The sequence below is a fragment of the Glycine max genome, chromosome 6 (assembly GCF_000004515.6).
Source record: "Glycine max cultivar Williams 82 chromosome 6, Glycine_max_v4.0, whole genome shotgun sequence".
Lineage (NCBI taxonomy): Eukaryota > Viridiplantae > Streptophyta > Magnoliopsida > Fabales > Fabaceae > Glycine > Glycine max.
Window position 1 is genome coordinate 30,375,087 of NC_038242.2, and position 18,984 is coordinate 30,394,070.

Here is an 18,984-nt window from a genome sequence, read left to right on the forward strand (position 1 = left end):
GAGCAGAGCACAAAATCTAGTTGTTGATCATTTGAGTCGGATCGAACGTGTATCAGATGCGAATTCACCCATTCGGGATGATTTCCCGGATGATCATTTGTATATACTATATAGTATTTCTGACTCTCTTTCTACTCCCTGGTTTGCTAACATTGTCAATTATTTAGTTGCTTCTGTTTTTCCTCCCTTAGCATCTAAGGCCCAAAAAGATAAAATTAAAAGTGATGCTAAGCATTTTATTTGGGATGACCCCTACTTGTGGAAATTGTGCAGTGATCAGGTCATTAGACGATGCATTCCAGATCATGAGACTGACTCAGTCCTGCAGTTCTGTCATTCTTCCGCACCGGGAGGTCATCTGGGTGTTCAAAGGACAGCTCGCAAAGTGCTTGATTGTGGTTTTTATTGGCCTACCATTTTTAAGGATGCGTGGAAGATCTGCAGCACTTGTGAGCAGTGTCAGAGAGCAGGAAATACACTTACATGGCGACAACAAATGCCTCAGCAACCTATGCTATTCTGTGAGGTGTTTGATGTCTGGGGTATAGATTTCATGGGCCCTTTTCCTGTCTCTTTTGGTTATGTTTACATTCTCCTTGCAATTGACTATGTTTCAAAATGGGTGGAAGCCAAGCCCACTAGAACTAATTATGCTAAAGTTGTTGCAGATTTTGTCAGGTCTAATCTGTTTTGCAGGTTTGGAGTACCTAAAGCAATTGTTAGTGATCAAGGAACCCATTTTTGCAACAGAACAATTCATGCTCTGCTTAAAATGTACGGGGTGGTACACAGGGTATCCACACCATACCACCCCCAGACCAATGGACAGGCAGAAATTTCTAACAGGGAGATTAAGATAATTTTAGAGAAGATTGTGCAGCCAAGCAGGAAAGATTGGAGTACCAGGCTTGATGATGCTCTCTGGGCACATCGGACTGCCTACAAAGCACCCATAGGAATGTCTCCTTATCGGGTTGTCTTTGGAAAGGCATGTCATCTTCCAGTGGAAATTGAGCACAAAGCATACTGGGCAGTGAAGACTTGCAACTTCTCCATGGATCAAGCTGGTGAGGAAAGAAAGTTGCAACTGAGTGAGTTAGATGAAATCCGCCTAGAAGCCTATGAGAATGCCAAGTTCTACAAAGAAAAGACCAAGAAGTTCCATGATAGCATGATAGTTAAGAAGGACTTCATGGTGGGGCAAAAAGTGCTATTGTATAATTCTAGGCTTGGACTCATGAGTGGTAAGTTGAGGTCTAAGTGGATTGGTCCTTTTGTTGTTACTAATGTTTTTCCTTATGGTACAGTTGAGATCAAAAGCGACTCCACAAACAAGAGCTTCAAGGTCAACGGCCATCGACTTAAGTCATTCCTCACGAACCCTTCTTTAGTGGACATAGTGGTGGAAGATACTTCCTTACTCCACCCTACTCTTCCTCCACCATGACTTAGGCAGTTCTTCTCTTCCTATCTCCTTCCTTGCTTTTATTACACTTGTCCAATTCTATTTGATGATTTAATTATTTTTAATTTCTTAATTGTGCTACATTGAGGACAATGTGTTGTTTAAGTATGGGGGGGAGTGTTCTTTGGTTTTTGTTAGTTTTGTTGGTTTTGCTAATTTGTTAGTTGTGTTAATTTGTTAATGTTGTTAGTTTCTTCGGATTTTTAGTTTAATATTTTGGGTCAATTCTGTGCGCATGTACGACTTTGCATGTTTTTCTTTGAATCATAGGGATATGTTCAAGAAATGGGTAATTGTTTTGAAAATAAAAGTTTTTTGACATTTTGTAACTTGAAATCTTTGATTCTCCTCTACATGTCATGATAGTTTTGAAAGCTCAATTTGAAAGTGATGAGTTTACCTTTGTGAGAATTTGAGCCATCCATCATCATAATCATTTGGTGTGTTTTGCCCCATTGATTGCTTGCACAATAGCCTTGGCTTGATTCTTGTTGATGCTTCCTAATTCACATGCATATTTGGATATGATTGAGGCAATTTTGTTCTTATAAGCTTCTAGTCAAATAGACTTACCTTGACTTAATTCCTTTGATAGCCCTTTTGAGCCTTGTTTCCCTTTCCTTGTTTTGAAGCTCACTACAAGCCTTAAGTGAAAAACCATGATATCACCATATCCTTAAGGAATTTTGGAGCTTTGGAATTGTTTTGGGAATAAGTGTGGGGGTTTTTGTTTCATTGAATAACATGTTTTGTTGGCCATGCTTCATGATATATTTTGAGCCATACTTGATGTACATTGCATATTGGTTAAATGTTGGACATGCTGAATATGATGTTGTTTCTCAAAGGCTACAGAGTAAAAAAAAATTATAAAAAAAATCGAAAAAGAAAAAGAAGAGCAGTAAAGTTGAGCGAATAAGATCTTAAATAACAAAAGAATGATGAGACTCTTGGTTCTACTCTTTATGTTTAAATTTTATCTTTACTTCTTTTTATTTTTTTATGTTTTCTTATTATGCACTTATTCCCCATTGCTCCTCTATTCCTTTGGGATTCAGCCACTTATTCCATATTTTTCCATACCTTGTCCTTGGCCCCATTACAACCTTAAAAGACCTTTTGATCCTCATGTGCTTGTGTTTATGGGTTGATTGTCAATTTCAGAATCTTGCCAAGTTTATGTGGTGTTTGTTTTCATGGGTGCTTTGAGGGTAAATAGTAGCCTAAACACTTGAGAGATAGAGTGTATATCTTGTGAGGCTTTATCACTTTTCATTCTTGAGCTGATTAACTATTTTGCCATGATTGGGTTGCTTGGATGATTTTCATGAATGTCTTAACTTTTCGGATCTCCTTATGTTAGATGTTACCCATTCCTTTCATTCCTTGATGTTCATTGAGAAATATGTGAATGTTTTCGTTTGTCTCTCTTTGATATCCTTGGATTTTGTTCTTTGTTTCATTTTGCCCAAGAGTACAAAAGGCTAAGTATGGGGGGTTTTGATGTGCCATCATTTTCTTCTATTTTCTAAACCCTTTTTGCACCATTTTAATTACTGATTGGTCTTAATTGTCAATTAATTAGGCAGTTTTATTATTTGGGCTCATTTAGCTAATTTGAAGTTTTTAATCTAATTTCAGGAATTAATGAAACATTGGGCTTAATCCGGATTTTGGTTGTAGACTTAAAGAGGACAAATAAAGCAGCGCTTACCTTAGTTAATTTCTAATTAGGAAATTTCGTAATTTTATTTTATGTTGTTCAATGTTTATTTTGTTTTGGGCCAGAGTATTGTAATAGGGCCCAGTGACTTTGAGTGACTCTTTTTAAATAGCAACCTTGGGATTCGGTCAAGGCTATTCTGTTATGCTATTCATTATTCAGAGCTTTTGTTTTAGGGTTTTACGTTTTCTGCTTTGATGCTACTGTTCACGTAATGCAATTTTACATTTTTCTGCTTCTAATTACAATTTCGTTCTTGTTTCTTCTTCTACTTTCATTTTCGTTTCTGTCCCATTTACGTTTCTGTTCATTTACATTTCTGTTCGTTTACGTTTCTGCTTCATGTTTCATTTACGTTTTCTATTTGAATCTATGGAAGGCTAAATATTCTGGTGTTGTTTCCTTTTGAGGACGAAGCCCAGCTCTCTTTGAGGTTTCGTTTATAATGTGGTTTCCTGGCAGTTTTCCTTTCACCAGTTAACCCAAATTCGTGAACATTAATCAGTGCACGCTTCGTGTTCGATTAATTGCCTCTGAGCCTAACTTGTGTTCATGCTTAATGGACGAAGGGCTAACTGGTGTATGTGGTGCCTAATCACGTATTGACAACCCTCAGTTGATTTTCGCTTAGTAAATTGAAATAGGATTGGATTAAGTGGTTAACTGTTAGGGACAAATTCTCCATGACCCAGGATAAGAGAATGGCTTCTGAATCAGAGGAAACAACTCGTTTTTAATATTAGTAGTTTCATATTCCAGTTTACTTATTCTGCTCTTTAATCACAAAACAAACAACCCCCCCCCCCCAATCGTTACTATTACTACGCAAGTATATTATGAACATTTGGTTTGTCATTGCTCATTGGGAAACGACCTAGGATCACTTCCTAGTTACTACATTTTCATGTTTATTTGATTCAGGTACGGCCTCGATCAAAGACATGACTTCAAAATTATGTATTTTCCATTTTTTATGTTTTTTTTTAGCTTTTTATGGGTCTTTTGTATTTTTTATCTTTTTGTGGTCGACAAGGGTGTTTCCCTCGCTCCTACGTATCCACAATTGCGATGAGGAAATCAAACCTACATAGTTCTTTTAGAACTAAACATTTGGTTATGTTGTTTTTATCTTTTTTCGCAAGATTGATTTTAACCGAACAAAAGTCGTTTAAGGCATTGGACCATTAAACGATCTTTTGATTATTTTAAAAGGAGAGAAATGTTAAGGCATTGGACCATTAACAATCTCTTGGTTGTGAAAGAAGAGAAACGTTAAGGCATTGGACCATTAATGATCTCATGTTTTTTTGAAAAGGGATGTCAATAAAAGCGGGGCTTTTGCTCCTACGTATCCTCGATTTGTGATGAGGAACTCAGACCTACATAGTTCTTGCAAAAGCGGTAAAGTTATGTGTTGATTTTATACTTTTGAATGGTCCATATTAACCGATAAAAGCAAAGAGGACCATTTTAAAGCGTTGGACCTTAAAACGGTTTTAAGTGACTTTTGCGGACAAAGCTTGGTTTGTGAGTTGATTTTAGCCTTAGTTTCACTTTGGTTATTAATCAATTCATTCAAGGAAACTTTCAAAGAAAAAACGTCCGATTGTTTTTTTTATTATTTTTTTTCAAGATATTTTGATTTTTTTTTCAAGATATTTTGATTATTTTATTATTATTATTATTCCTTTTTTTTATTTAACCGAGGTTACAGCGTTAACGATCGGTTGGATTTTATTTAAACAGTGATTAACCGAGATTACAACACAAATGATCAGTTGAAATACATTTTTATCAATTATTAGGTGAGAACGACTTAAATAAACGGTTAAAAGCTCGTTAAATCGGAAAAAACAAAACCGAAAGTGAATGAGATGAAGATGAAAGCAAACAAACAAGAAATGAATTGAAAGCCTCGGATTCGAACACTTACCGGTTGAAGAACGAAGAACGGCGAAAAACGACGAAAAATCATCACGGAATCACCCACAAAAACGTCTCGGAAGTGTTACGGAGGCACCTCGGCTTGGATTTTCTTCACGGAAACACGTTTTTTCACCCAAAACAACTGAAATGCATAGCATAGGGGTCAGGAACCCTTTGGAACAGCCCCCTCTGCCTATTTATAGAAAAAAGGAGGTGGTGCTTGCCGCCCAGCTCGCCCAGGCACTCCCCTTTTTGCTAAGTTAACCCCCCCCTTTTTCGTAATTTATGGAAAAGTTATAGAAGTCTTACGGAACCATATTGGACTTGATTTTTTCTTTTTTTCTCTTGCTTCTCACCCATATTAAGTGAAATATGCTTATTTAGGGTTACGGGAATTTTACGAAAGCATTACGGAAGCCCCAGAAGACATTTTTCAACAAAACGGGGGAGGAGGTTGCCGCCCAGCTCGCCCAGGCGAGCTAGGTTTCTTCCTCCTTAAGCAACCTAGCTTCCAAAATATTCTGGAAGGGGCCAGATTTGAAAATTGCTATTTACACCCCTAGCTTGATAAGTTCACCCCCTCCATTTTTGTGTTTTTGGCCAGTTTCCCTCCGAAACATCCCAGAACTTTATGGATTCCACGGCGATGGGTGTTAAACATTTTGAAGTGGTCAAACGAAAGTTGCATGCCGACAAACAATGGTCCTCGGACGAAATTAGGGTATGGCAACTTCCATCATGGAAACCATTTGATCTTTCAGAGCCGATATGTGGGCTTTCATCTGTTCTTACACTTCCTCTACATCACCCATAGCCCTAGATTTAGAACGGGTTCGATAGGGGTGCCTCAGAGCGCGCTTAGTTATGGTGTTACTTCGATGAGGAACAAAATGTAGTGAGTATGCGACAAGGAATTCAAACATGTATGCATGCTAGAGATAAATTATCAAAGCATTGGATTCACACAGGTTTTTTTAAGTAAACTCATGGAATTAAACCAACCTCATCTTATTAGAGAACAAAAAGGTTTTAACTAGCCAAAATTAGAGTGACAATACACTTGCCTTAACGGCTCCTAATTATGTGAGCCATTAGATCAATCATGTGATGGCAATTGTTGAGGAGCCCGTGAATTTCTTCAGGAGCCGAGTACAGGTGTGTCATTGCTTTGGCCTTAGCTAGCAATTGGGAAAGCTCTTGACTTCCATTCAAAGTAAAGGTGAATCTATCCATCCACATCATTGTCTCTATGTGCAATGAGTCGATTACCCTTTCCCTTGCTTCCCTTTCCACTGATATCTTGGTGTACTCATCCTCTAGCCTTTGCTCGTGAGTCGTCGCTAGGTTTAGCTTCTTTTTGCACTCATCGATGGCGGCCCACATATTCCCTTCAGTCTTGCTTAACTGTTGAGACAAATTTCTTTTCGACCTAAGGCAAGCCTTTAACTCATCTTTCAAGATCATGCCTTCGACCTGCGACTGATCCCTTTCGTCTCTTCAGAGCTTGAGCTCACTGTTGCTGCCCCCATAAAGCCCCTTTCGTCTCTTCGGAGCTTCAGCTCACTGTTGCTGCCCCCATAAAGCCCCTCAAAACTTGTTTCGGTCGTGTTCTTCCTTTCGGGCCCTCTTTGTTTCTCGTTCCAAGGCTTCGGTGGTGGCCATATTCACGTCGCCTAGTTCATCGTACTCTCTTCAGACTTTGATGGCTGTTGACTTGAACTTCTCTTTGACTGCTCAGGCTCTTTCATGCTCTGCCTTTAGGGCTTGTACCTCATCACTTTCTTCTGGAGCTTCAGCCTCTTCATCTCTCGCAACCCTTAGCTTTGGGAGCCAATCCAATCCTTGTGTCCGGACTCTCAGCCATTTTTGATAGCCACCGATGGTCCCATTACTACTTCCCCTAACCTTTTTGTCCTTCCTTCGCACCACATCCCATGCCTTGCGAACTCCTTGAAGTACCCTCACGTTGGGGTCACTGAAACCCCGTGCGATGAAAGGCGTGATGCTTTCCTCTGATGGCGCTCCTCTCATGGGGTAGCCAAGCTGTCTTATGGCGAGGATGGGATTATAATTAATACAACCCCTTGTTCCTATCAAGGGAACATTTGGAAATCCTTCGCACAAGGAAAGAATCACGTTTCTTCCTTCCTTCCAGCGAGGGAACCAGTTAACGGATGCTCCCTCCATGCTAGCCAAGAGCTGGTCCCAATTCGCCTTTCCTTTCTCGACGCACGAGCAGTGACCTTGTAACGGAAAGACGGGCCTACCTTCTTGGTGAAAAAGGTACGAAACCAGCCACACATAGAAAGACGGTGTAGAACAAACAACTCTTGTGCCACTCTTTTCGCATCTCTGGTCGAACGTGTCATACATGTCGGCCAAAATGGCGATGACCGGGCTTTCCTTGCTATGGTAAAAGGCGAGAAAAGCGTCAATTGCTGCTAGGTCCACTAACCCTTCCATATTTGGAGAAAGGACAACCACGAAGATCAAAAGCGCCAAGATGTCAATAAAAGAAGCCCATTCGCCTTGATTTGCCAATGCCTTGGCCTTTTCCTCCAAACACCTCCTTGGTACTCCAACTACCCCATTCCTGTTTTGCTTTACCTAGTTCAACTCTTGCGCCGAGATTTTCACTACCTTGGCAACTCTAGCCATGGAGGGATAGAACCCAAAGAAAAGATATGGCTTCCTTCCTCCTAGTGGGCATCCCAGGATTTCTTCAAACTCTTCCACAGTCGGCACTAGCTGGAAATCCTCAAATGTGAAGCATCTCAAGGGCTGGTCATAATACTAGGTAAGGGATGCAATCGCTTCCACGGAGACTTCTACTGTAGCTAGGTGTCAAATCTTACCATAGGCTTTGCGGAAGCTTGCCATTGAAGTTGACCCATCAATTGCCCCAACTCTCATAAACTAGTGACCTCTAAGCTCTTGATTTTGACTTGATAGAACCTTTACTTGAGCAGAGGTGTTTGATTTGATCCCATGTTTATGGTTGAAAAGTTCGGTGAATCAATACTTTGGCATCTATCATCGGATGGATGCATGAAGAGATGCTTATGCTGTGCATGACACAAATGTATTTTACAGACACGAGAGCCCGAAAAATTTATCTCTTCTTAGTTGCAACATTTGGCGGCGCAGTGCCCCATGTATGCACTTAAGAAGGTGATACGGACCTTCCGGCTTCCCGTGACAAAATGACAAGACCAAAAATACAATGTGTGCGTGATGACGGGATGCAGACATAAAATGCGCATGGTTTATAGCGCAACAAGGGGATGTACAAGCATGGTAATATCATCACATAATCGTACATGAGAGACGCTCATGACATTTAGAGGATATGCATAGCAGTGTTTAAAGAAAACAAAACATGCAGCGTGTTCGCTTGTGCCCCTATTTTAGGAACCTAAACGAGAGGAACTAAAAGGCTTTTAGTGATAATTCCCAAGGCAGTTATATCTCTCTCACTGGTTTCTAGAGATATCATTCCCTTTGATATCAACGTTGTGACGGTAGGGACTACCAGCAACAACATATCATCAAAGAGAAAAACTCTAGATGAGGTTTCACTATCATTAAGCAAGTCAAAGACTTAGCATGATCACAGATTCACCTCCACTTCCTATGTTCCCACGGACCCGAGTATTGGGCCCTTTTTCAACTCACCGTGTGTGCAAAAAGTGTTGGTGTTTATGTGCATCAAATGGATAAATATCTACCTCATGCATACATTAAAAACACACTGACGCATCCAAGAGTTATATACAAGAACATAAGAGAAATAAAAGGAAATCGACAAAAGGGAAAGTCATGATATTGCACAAGATTTAAAAGACCTAACTCTCTAAAAATAGTCCCAGTGGAGTCGCTAACTGTCGCAACCTAACCTTCGGTGGAGGGCGATGCGAGACTCACGGGTGCGTCTTCCAAGGGAGGAAAATGCATGGAGTCGCCACCAACATTTATTTATGGAAAATGTTAGAAAAATTGATACGTGTGGGTCTACGAACTTTAAGTATGAGAGGTTCGGGAGTTGTTTTTACGCACGGGGAAGGTATTAGCACTCCATACGTCCGTCACAAGGGACGACAAACTTTAATCCAATGTGCAAAATCATGACTTTAAGTTATTTTTATTTTTCCTTTTTATGTTTTTTTATCTTTGAGGTCGACAAAAGCGGGGCTTTTGCTCCTGCGTATCCTCAATTGCGATGAGGAACTCAGACCTACGTAGTTCTTTAGAAAGCGGTAAAGTTATGCGGAGTGTTGATTTTATACTTTTGAACAGTCTATTTTAAACGGTAAAAGCAAAGAGGACTGTTTAAGGCATTGGACCTTGAACGGTTTCAAATGACCTTTTCGCGGACAAAGTTGGTTTTGTGAGTTGATTTTAGATTTAGTTTCACTTAGTTATTTCTCAACTCATTTAAAAGAGAACTTTCAAAGTAAGATGTTCAGTTAGAACTTACTTATTTTTTATTAACCGAGCTTACAACGTGAACGATCTATTGAATTTTATTTTAACGATGATTAAATGAGATTACAACACAAACGATCGGTTGAAATTCATTTTATCATTCATTAAGTGTGGTTATGGCTTAAACGATCGGTCAAAGCACGTTAAAAGCGAAGAAAAAAGAATACCGAAAGTAAGTCAGATGAAGATGAAACATAATGAATTCAAAGCTTCAAAAATTGAAATCTAACCGGTTGAAGATCGACGAACGATGAAGAATGGACGAAGAACGGCGAAGAACGTTAGCAGAATTGACCACGGAAGCGTTACGGAAGCGTCTTGGCTTGGATTTCTTCCTTCTTTCTTATTCTCCTCACTAATTTTAAGTGAATTCTGAGTGCCAAAGATGTTGAACCTTTTTTCCTCAACCCCTCACGCCATTTTATAGCAAAAATGAGGGAGCTGGTTGCCGCCCAGCTCGCCCAGGCGAGCTAGGTAGCATCCACCCAAAGTAACCTCCCTCTAGAATATTCCAGATGGGCCCAGGGATAGGTACACCTCCCTAAATTGATCAGTTCACCCCCATTTTGTGTTTTTGGCTTATTTCCTTCCGAAACGTTACGAAACTTTATGGATTACGCAGTAATGGGTGTTAAGCATCTCAATTTAGTCAAGAAAGGTCTGCATGTTGACAAACAATTGTCCCCAGACAAAATTAGGGTATGACAATACTCTACCTTAGAAACCCCAAAATAGCACTTAATCCTCTTAGCAAACAAGGAATTCACCCTCATAGTTACCAAAAACTTTGTGTAAATGAAACAAATAGTCCTCCAATGAACAACTATAAACCAAAATGTCATCAAAGAACACCAACAAAAACTCCTTAAAAACTGAGTTCATAAGCCCTTGAAATGTTATAAGTGCACTAGTGAGACCAAAGGGCATCACTAAGTATTCAAAATGCCCAACATGAGTCATAAAAGCAGTCTTATACACATCATCAGGATCCATTCCCACTTGATTATATCCTGACCTCAAATCGATTTTGGAGAAAATTCTAGAACCAGCCAATTCATCCAATAGATCATCTACTAAAGGAATTGGGAACTTGTTCTTAATTGTATGCTTGTTAAGATCCCTGTAATCCACACACAACCTCCATGATCCATCCTTTTTACCCACCAAAACTATTGGGCTTGCAAAGGGACTACTATTGTTTTGAATTATACCAGTCGCTAAGTATTCTTGTACCAACTTATCAATCTCATCTTTCTACTGTTTAGCATACCTGTATGGTCTCTAACTGATAGGGCCAACACCTGGAACTAGTGGAATTTGATGGTCATGACCAGGTCTGCTAGGAGGTAACCCACTAGGTTCCTGAAATAAATCAGAGAACTCATCCAACAACAGGAGGGACTTCTTTATCAGCAGCTTGAGTAGTAAGTGAGTTCAGAAGACCTCTTTGTCCATCACATACTTGCAAAATTGACAAATGAACACCAGTTGACATAACCTTCCCTAATTGTTTCTTCTTAACTGTTTTCAACCCAGTAGAGGCCCCTCTCAACACATGTCTCCTTCCCTTAACAAAGAACTCCATCTGCAACTTATTAAAATCCCATACAATATCACCTAAGGAAACCAGCCACTCCACTCCCAAGACCAAATCGCAGCATCCTAATGGAATGAGTAACATATTAGAAGTGAATTTGGTTTGCTGAATTGTCCACCGGAATCCTCTAACGACTGTAGACACGTTTAACTTTGTACCATCAGCAACCACCACACTCAGGGAATCAAAAGCATCAATTTTGCAACCAATCTCTTGGCCACCTCAATGTCCAAAAAATTATGGGTACTCCCACTGTCAATCAACACATGGAGAGGCTTCTTTTGGTAGTAGCCTGTCACATGCATGGTGTGGAAATTGGCAATTCCCGTGAGGGCATGGACAAAAATTTGAGGATCTGTAGAGCTGGACCCCATTGAGTTTTCAAGCAAAACTTCTTTCTCTGCACCCACCTGTAACTCATCCACTTCCATCACATGCAGTTTCAGTGTTTTATGACTCAATCCAGGCTTAGGCGTAAAGGATTCATCACAGAAATAACATAACACTTTTGCCTTTCTATCACTCATATACGCAGGGGTTAAAGTTTTAGAGGCTTGTTGTTTTGTTTTGAGGGTATCCTGCGTCTTGGAAATAGTCTTAGGAGGTGTAGGCAATAATGGTGGCTTAGAAGAAGCCTCGGGTTTAGATTGCTTAGTCCAAGATTTTGTAACAGAACCATGCATAGTTGCTGCCTCATGCATTTTTGCTAATGTGAAGGCACATCGGACAAATTTTGGTTGAAATATTCAAACAAGCAACTCAGCCTATGTTCCTCACTCGGATCCAAACGAGCTACAATAGCATCAAAAGCTTCATGGTACTCCACTACCGATCCTTTCTGCCTCAATTGCATCAATTCGGTCATAGGATCATCACATACTTCGCCAAACCTTTCAATTAAAATTCTCGTATATTCTGGCCAAGGTGGTAAGTTTTGCAATCCTACAGATTTCACATAAGAGTTATGACATTGAAGGGCTTTCCCTTCGAAATGTACCACCGTCAACCATACCTTAAACTCCTCAAGTGTGTTATCAATAGAAAAGAACGTATCACGTTGAATTAACCATTGTTTAACACCATCACCAGAAATATGCGGGAAATCAATTCTAGCTAGACGTGTTCCACAAGAATAAGAAGATCTCTCACCTCGAATTGGGTTTCCCCCCGTTGGAGAAAGATTTGTGCCATTACTCTTGTTGTGTAAAAGGTCCTGCATTTGCTGCGACATCGACAAGGCTAACGACTGCGTCAGGGAATTATGAAGAGTTTGCTGCATCGAAGTTGCCATCTCCATGAATCTTTCATCAATCTTGGAACTGAGACCATTTTCCATGAGATCTTCAATTTCATGTTTGAGAATGTGATTCTGTGTAGCATCCGCCATGGCTGGTCATGCTTGGAAGGTTATAGACTGATACCACTTGTTAAGGTAAATCTAGGAGAAGACTCAAATAATTACGGAGAATAGTAGGGAAGTCAATGACGAAATGACATTCGAATCTTATTAGAAAGGAAATGGAGATACAAGAGTGTTATTTAGAAAATTTCTAATAAAAAATTGAATCAAAGAGGGTCAACCTCTATTTATGGGTAACTACCCCTCTAACAACTGTCTAACAACTCCCTAGTCGGAAAAGTATGTTATTCTAACTACCCCTTGACTAATTACAATTAAATCTCTCTCTTGATGCTTTATTCCCTCTTATTACAAAAGTGTGATTTATTTACAAAAATATCCTGTATCACTCAATTATATACTAAAAAAAATTAAAGGACGTATTTTAAATAAAATAAAAAAATCAAATTATATATTAAGTCTAAAACAAATAAAGAACCTAAACCAATTGGATATAATTAAAAAGGTTTAAATAAATTTTATTTTCATAGCTACATTTTTTTTTAATTTTTACAAAATATATTTATTTTAGTTTTTGATATCTAAAATATTTTTTACCATTCAAAGTATTTTAAAAATAAAAAATAAAACATATACATATTACAAGGATTAAAACCTAAAAACAATTATAAGGACGAAAATAAAAAAAATAATTACAGAAAAAATACTTAAACCTAATTAAGAACATAAAAGATCGTGAATAAAAAGAAAAAAAAATGGAAAGAGAAAAAGCGATGAATGTTCAACTTCAGTGTGATTTATTGGAATAGAAAAATAAACCGAGCGAAGCGCGTTAAAAAGTGAAGGCGTGAGAATCCTTCTTCCGAATCTGACACTACACAAAATTCACCAATTCCCAGGTACTCTCATCCCCCTTTTAACAAATCAAAACGCTTCAAATCAATAATTGTCTTCGCAAAGTTCCCCATTATACTGAAAACCACACTATTAAGCGTTGTTTTCACTTTTTTCTTTTTTAATTTCTTCAGTTCCGTGGACTGCAGCACCCTTAGATTTCGTTACCAAAGACAAGGAGAAGCACCGGAAGCGTAATAAAATGGTATGTGAATAAATTTTCTGTGCTGTTCGAATTGTTGTTCTCTGTGTTGAAACTACTTGGAGGGTTACTATGGAATTTTACAGTGAAATATGGCTTCAAACTGAAAGTTAAGAACAAAATGTTTTTTCTCTGCTTGTGTCTATAGGCTGTGAAAAATAATAAAAGAAAAAAGGATTTGATAAAAGCAGTTGCTTTTGCCGTGGTTTCATGAGAAAGGAAATAGGGGAGATCATGTATGCATGTACATCAAATTGCCCTCTTTTAACAGTGTGTTAGTGCTTGAGGCTTGAGAAATTCATTGGATTTTATATAGTTGTGAATTGTGATGTTTAGGACTTGGGAGATCATGAAGATGTTTATAGCTTGTTTGATTTTTTTTTTTGTTTCCTTTAAGCTACACATTGAATTACTGCGGTTGGATCATGCTGCCATATGATAGTTTGGTTTGTGTTTCTAAAAGAACAGGTTATTCCCTGTTTTCTTTCACTTTCATTATCAATTTCTGGAGGCCTCTGCCTGGTGTGCTTTAACATGGTATCATGTTCAATTATAAAACGGATACTCCAAGCTATGATAGGCTGTTGGGGCTATGATGCTGATCTTGCTCATAGCATAGATGGGGATATGTTAGCTAATTATTTTTGGATATCTGTTGAATTATGAGCAATTTGGAGTGATTTCAATCCAAACTGTCGTTTATTGGCAGGATATGTACATTCGTGTTAAACGTAGTAAGACAACCTACTTCATTCGGTGCAAGCCATCTGATAAAATTCTTGACATAAAGCAGAAGTTGCAAGAACTTATTGATCAGCCAGCTATTAATCAACGGTTAATTTTACCTGATACAGGAGAAGTATTAGAAGACTCTAAGACTCTGGCAGATCAAAGGGTAAAGTAGCAAAACATCACACTTCATGTGATGTACATTTTTCATGAACTTTTTTTTAATGCTTGCATTTATATCTGTTATATAATTCCTGGGTCTTTTAACATACCAGTTCTTAATCTCTAACTGGCTAAAATGTTCTACTTGCTCCTCTTATAACTTATACCTGCGCTACATCTTATAGGTGTTGACAATTTCCTTTAATTTTTTCTGTTCAGGTTGAAAATGATGCTGTTGTTGCACTGACCTTGAGAAAAGGTAATGGGTTAATGTTATCCTTTTCCTTGCTGCCTATTTACTTAGTTTCCTTTCTTCCTTCACTGGTTGTGTGCAGAGTCCTATTGCTTGTTGTCTATGTTGTGCATCAAAGGATGCATAGGAGTTATGTGCATTTGGTAATTTTAATCACTTAACTCCTTTACTTATCTACAATTCTAACCATTTGGTATTTTTCTTTTGAAAAATACATTTGTTTTTCAATTTATAGAATCTTGAAACTAATCATAGTGGGTTCTTTAATAAATAAAAAAATGTTTCTTTTACTCTATAGCTAGACAATATTCACATTCCTGTTATTCAAGAATAGGAGTCATTTGAAATCTATATTGTACAACCAAGCCTTATCCCACTATTCTAAATTTGTTTAATGTTGTGAATTGTGATAGAGAAATAGATGTGGATTGTGGAGACAACCTTTGGAAGCACATGACTTTTAAGTAAAAGTTAGATGGAGTATATGAAATGTAAGTTTAGCAAGAGGTGCATCAGTCCTAACTTGGCTCTTTGAGAGGATTAAAACGAAGGCATTAGAAAGAAAGTTGAGATAGCATCTGTTGTAGAAAAAATGGTAGAATCTAACCTGAGGTGGTTTGGGCATCTATGCAGAAGACCCGTAGAAGCCCCACTTAAGAGGGTAGAAAGTAGTCCTATGTGGTAAAGTGAGGCTGAAAAAAATTATAGGCTAAACCATTAAGAAGAATTTAGAGGTCAATGGCTTCTCCATGGACATGATTTGTAATAAAACATTATGGTGGCATTTAATCCATGTAACTGACCTCATGTAGTGGGAAAAGACTTTCTTGTTGAATTGTGAATTGTTGCACCATAGTTCATTACTTTTAGTTTTAAGGCTTCCATGGGACTTTTTATTTGGCACTGGCTTCCCTTTATCTACTGTACAAGGGTCTGGCACCAGTGACCTATTGTCCTTTTGGATAATCTTATTGTTCTCCCTTACCAAATAAATACTAATCAAATGCATTCTTCTTACAAGCTTCTTGCTGCTTTTATTATGGAATCATATTACAATGTTCTTGTCAATTTTAGTAGAGGAACTGAACTCTCAGTTTTTGCTGTATTCTTATTCCCAACATGAAAAAAAAAGAACCAATTGTTATAGGTAATTAGCATGTTATGACCGCTTAGAATTGCATCCATTATTTGTTTATTACCTCAAAAAAATCGTTTCAGTTGGATTTCACTGCTATTGTCAAGGTCAAAACTTTTTGTTTCAAATTTTGCTAAAACATATCATGTTCTTTTAATTGAGTTTACCAAGGTTGGGGGAAGCCAAAGGGGCAAAGAAGTAAATAGTTCTTTTCAATCCAAAAGTTAACTTGAGCTGCAGTTGTCAAGTGATTGATTGGACTGAGATTCTTCCTGAAATTAAAATTGTCACTGTAAAGTGATGATTCACATATTTTGGGGATATCTAATATGGTTCAGTGGTAACTAATGGAAATCTTTTTTGAAGATATTCATGAAGATCCTGTGAGTGTCCATTTTATTGATCCTTTTAACTTTTGATCCTAAAGTAACTACCCCCCGGCCCCCCTCTTTTTCCTTTCTCCCAGTTTTGAGGTGATCTTCACAATCACATGCAGCTGGCATTTACGTGTAGCTTATATTCTCTTCTTCTCTAGTTGTTGCAGATATTCCTGTAACTTTCATTATGACTGTCTGTTAAGGAATTATTATGCATGTGCCTGCGCTATTTACTTTTGCTTTTCAGAAACAACATAATGAAGAGTTATCCTTCTGTTGTTTCCAGATGAGAATGAGTTTGAGGAGGTCAACATTGTCCGGCCAAATGATTTCTACCAAGCTCGGGATGCGGATGGTGCGAATTGGTAAAGCCATACTCCAATAATTACTGGTACCTTGCCCATGGAATCATTGATAATATTATTCTAACACCTTAACTGAAACTTCCATGTTTTGAGCTAAGAGTACTGTCCCATTAATTTTTCAGGTGGTATGATGAAATCCACAATTGCTCAGGAAACATTTTCAAACGATTGATCAAATGTAGGGTTAATGACGTGCTTGTTTGTATAATACTGAATTTATTGCCTTGAGAGAATATGGCACTTTATTTTCTTTGGTAAAATGAAGAATTAAAGAAAGCAAGTTACATCAGTGACATAGAGTCCGTCCACTGGTGTGCATAAGTGCAATGGTTTTATATCATATTAAATCAAATTAGTGAATAAGGTCTAGTAGATTTAGATTGGCTTTATACCAATGTGGGTTAAATATATTCTTAGTAATTCCAAATAGGACAAAATTTGTTTTGTCCTTCAAAATTGGTCTCATTTTATGAAAATGTATTTAATAAAAAAATCTATGCTTTTGGTTCCTCATTTATAGAAATAAGGACTAAGTGACACATTTTTTTTTTATATAAATGAGATAAAAAGAGATAATTTACCTTTGAAGTTAATCTTGAAATTTTATTGCTTTTGAAATTTAAATATGGTAGTCCTTTAGCATTGCATTGGAAAGGTTAAATATGTATTTTTATTTATTATAAACTGAGAAACAGAATGACACTAAAATACTTTGAAGTTAATCTTGAAATTTTACTGCTTTTGAAATTTATTTTCTAGGAGTATCAAAGTTTTAACACTTCCAAAATTTAATTTTCAAAAGTATATAAGAATACTTCATAATTTCTGGAGGTAATTTTACATATTTTTGAAAATTGAATTTCAGAAATATACAAATTTTTTATACACCTAAAATTTAATTATTGAAAAGATGAATTCACCACAGGTAGAGGGGCATTGTTGAAATAAAAGTGGAAAAAATATTTTGAATCTCTATATTTTTATTGATAAATTTGCTCTTCAAATTTTAATTCATCATTTTTTTATTTATGGAGGGACTAAATTTAAATATCTTTAAAAGTTTGAAGACTAAATTCATTAATATGAAAGTCTAGAAACATATTTTCAATAAAATTTGAAAAAAATGAGAGTAGTATGCTTAGAATCAATGTTATTAAAATTGGACCAGTTCAATTGGTTAAACCAGGAATCAACTTTGTGTTTGGTCCAAAAGTACATAAAAATCATTTGTTTAACAAATCACTATTGAACTAGAACAAAGAGCCTTAAATCGGAAAAATCGACAATAAGTTTAAACTGGTTTTGAAAAGCCAGGGACTAGGCGTCTTAATATCAAGAGAAATCTTCATTTTATAGTATGAACATCTCATTTCCAATGGATAATAGATTAGAGTTGTCAAAATGGGTCAATCCAACCCATCAAACTTAACCCACCACTACTTGGTTATTAGGAGGGTCAACTTAACCAAACTCTCTTTTTGGCAAGTCTATAAAATGCTAGCCTGACCCAACCCGCCACAATTTGACGTGTTGGCCCATCTTAAATAAAAGTGTGTGTGTATATATATATATATATATATTAAAAAAGCAAATTTTATCTTATTTTATTTTTTTGAAGATGCAAATTACTACCTCCACTCCTTTATATAAGAAACAAAAGACAACATTTTCTTGATCCTAATTATAAGAAACATAGGACTATTTATTGCTAAATTTCCTTTTTACCCCTAATTAATTAAGAGGTCTATTAATGATTACTCTCTTTTACCCATGAAAGTGGTGCATTTATTGAGCTATCACTAAAACAAGATACACTCATTGGTTGAAAATTATCTTTTAAAAATAAGCATATCTTAAACCATTTAGTATCATGGGTAGTCTTGAAATAAGAGTAAAATTTATGACAAACTAATCAATATAATGAATCTTTCAAAGAATACACTCAAAGGTGGAGGGATCTGGTAGCTCAAGTAGCACCCCAATGATGGAGAGGGAGATGGTAACAATGGTATTAAACACGTTATTGGTGTTCTACTATGAGAAAATGGTGGGTTACATGCCTTCAAGCTTTGCCGATTTAGTGTTCGCTGGAGAAAGGATCGAAGTGGGTCTGAGAAGAGGCAAATTTGATTATCCTGCTTTGATGAATAGGAAGCCTAGGGAAAATGGAGAGAATAAGAAGGAGGGAGGAACCCATGTTGTCATTTCCGTTCCTACATGACCAAATTTCCCACCAGCTCAACAATATCAATACTTAGCCAATATAAGCCCTTCTTATTACCCACCACCCTATCAGCCAAGAACACCTAAT

General features: G+C 37.3%; 1 protein-coding gene across 2 annotated transcripts; it reads left to right on the forward strand.

The window, feature by feature from the left end:
• The first annotated feature begins 13,305 nt into the window (after nucleotides 1–13,305).
• Nucleotides 13,306–17,051, forward strand: LOC100306583 (uncharacterized). 2 transcript variants are annotated; one of them, XM_006580867.4, is made up of 6 exons: nucleotides 13,306–13,455; nucleotides 13,585–13,655; nucleotides 14,362–14,547; nucleotides 14,763–14,802; nucleotides 16,595–16,673; nucleotides 16,796–17,051. In XM_006580867.4, exons 2-6 carry the CDS (start codon nucleotides 13,653–13,655, stop codon nucleotides 16,899–16,901), a joined length of 414 nt encoding a protein of 137 aa, XP_006580930.1. In that variant the 5' UTR covers nucleotides 13,306–13,455; nucleotides 13,585–13,652; the 3' UTR covers nucleotides 16,902–17,051.
• The last annotated feature ends 1,933 nt before the right edge of the window (nucleotides 17,052–18,984 follow it).

What these genes read in the sequence shown, in the direction of transcription:
- LOC100306583 (XM_006580867.4), top strand. An exon ending in AGACTCTGGCAGATCAAAGG is followed by an intron (nt 14,548 to 14,762) that starts GTAAAGTAGCAA and finishes TTTTCTGTTCAG; the next exon opens with GTTGAAAATGATGCTGTTGT. An exon ending in GATGCGGATGGTGCGAATTG is followed by an intron (nt 16,674 to 16,795) that starts GTAAAGCCATAC and finishes TTAATTTTTCAG; the next exon opens with GTGGTATGATGAAATCCACA.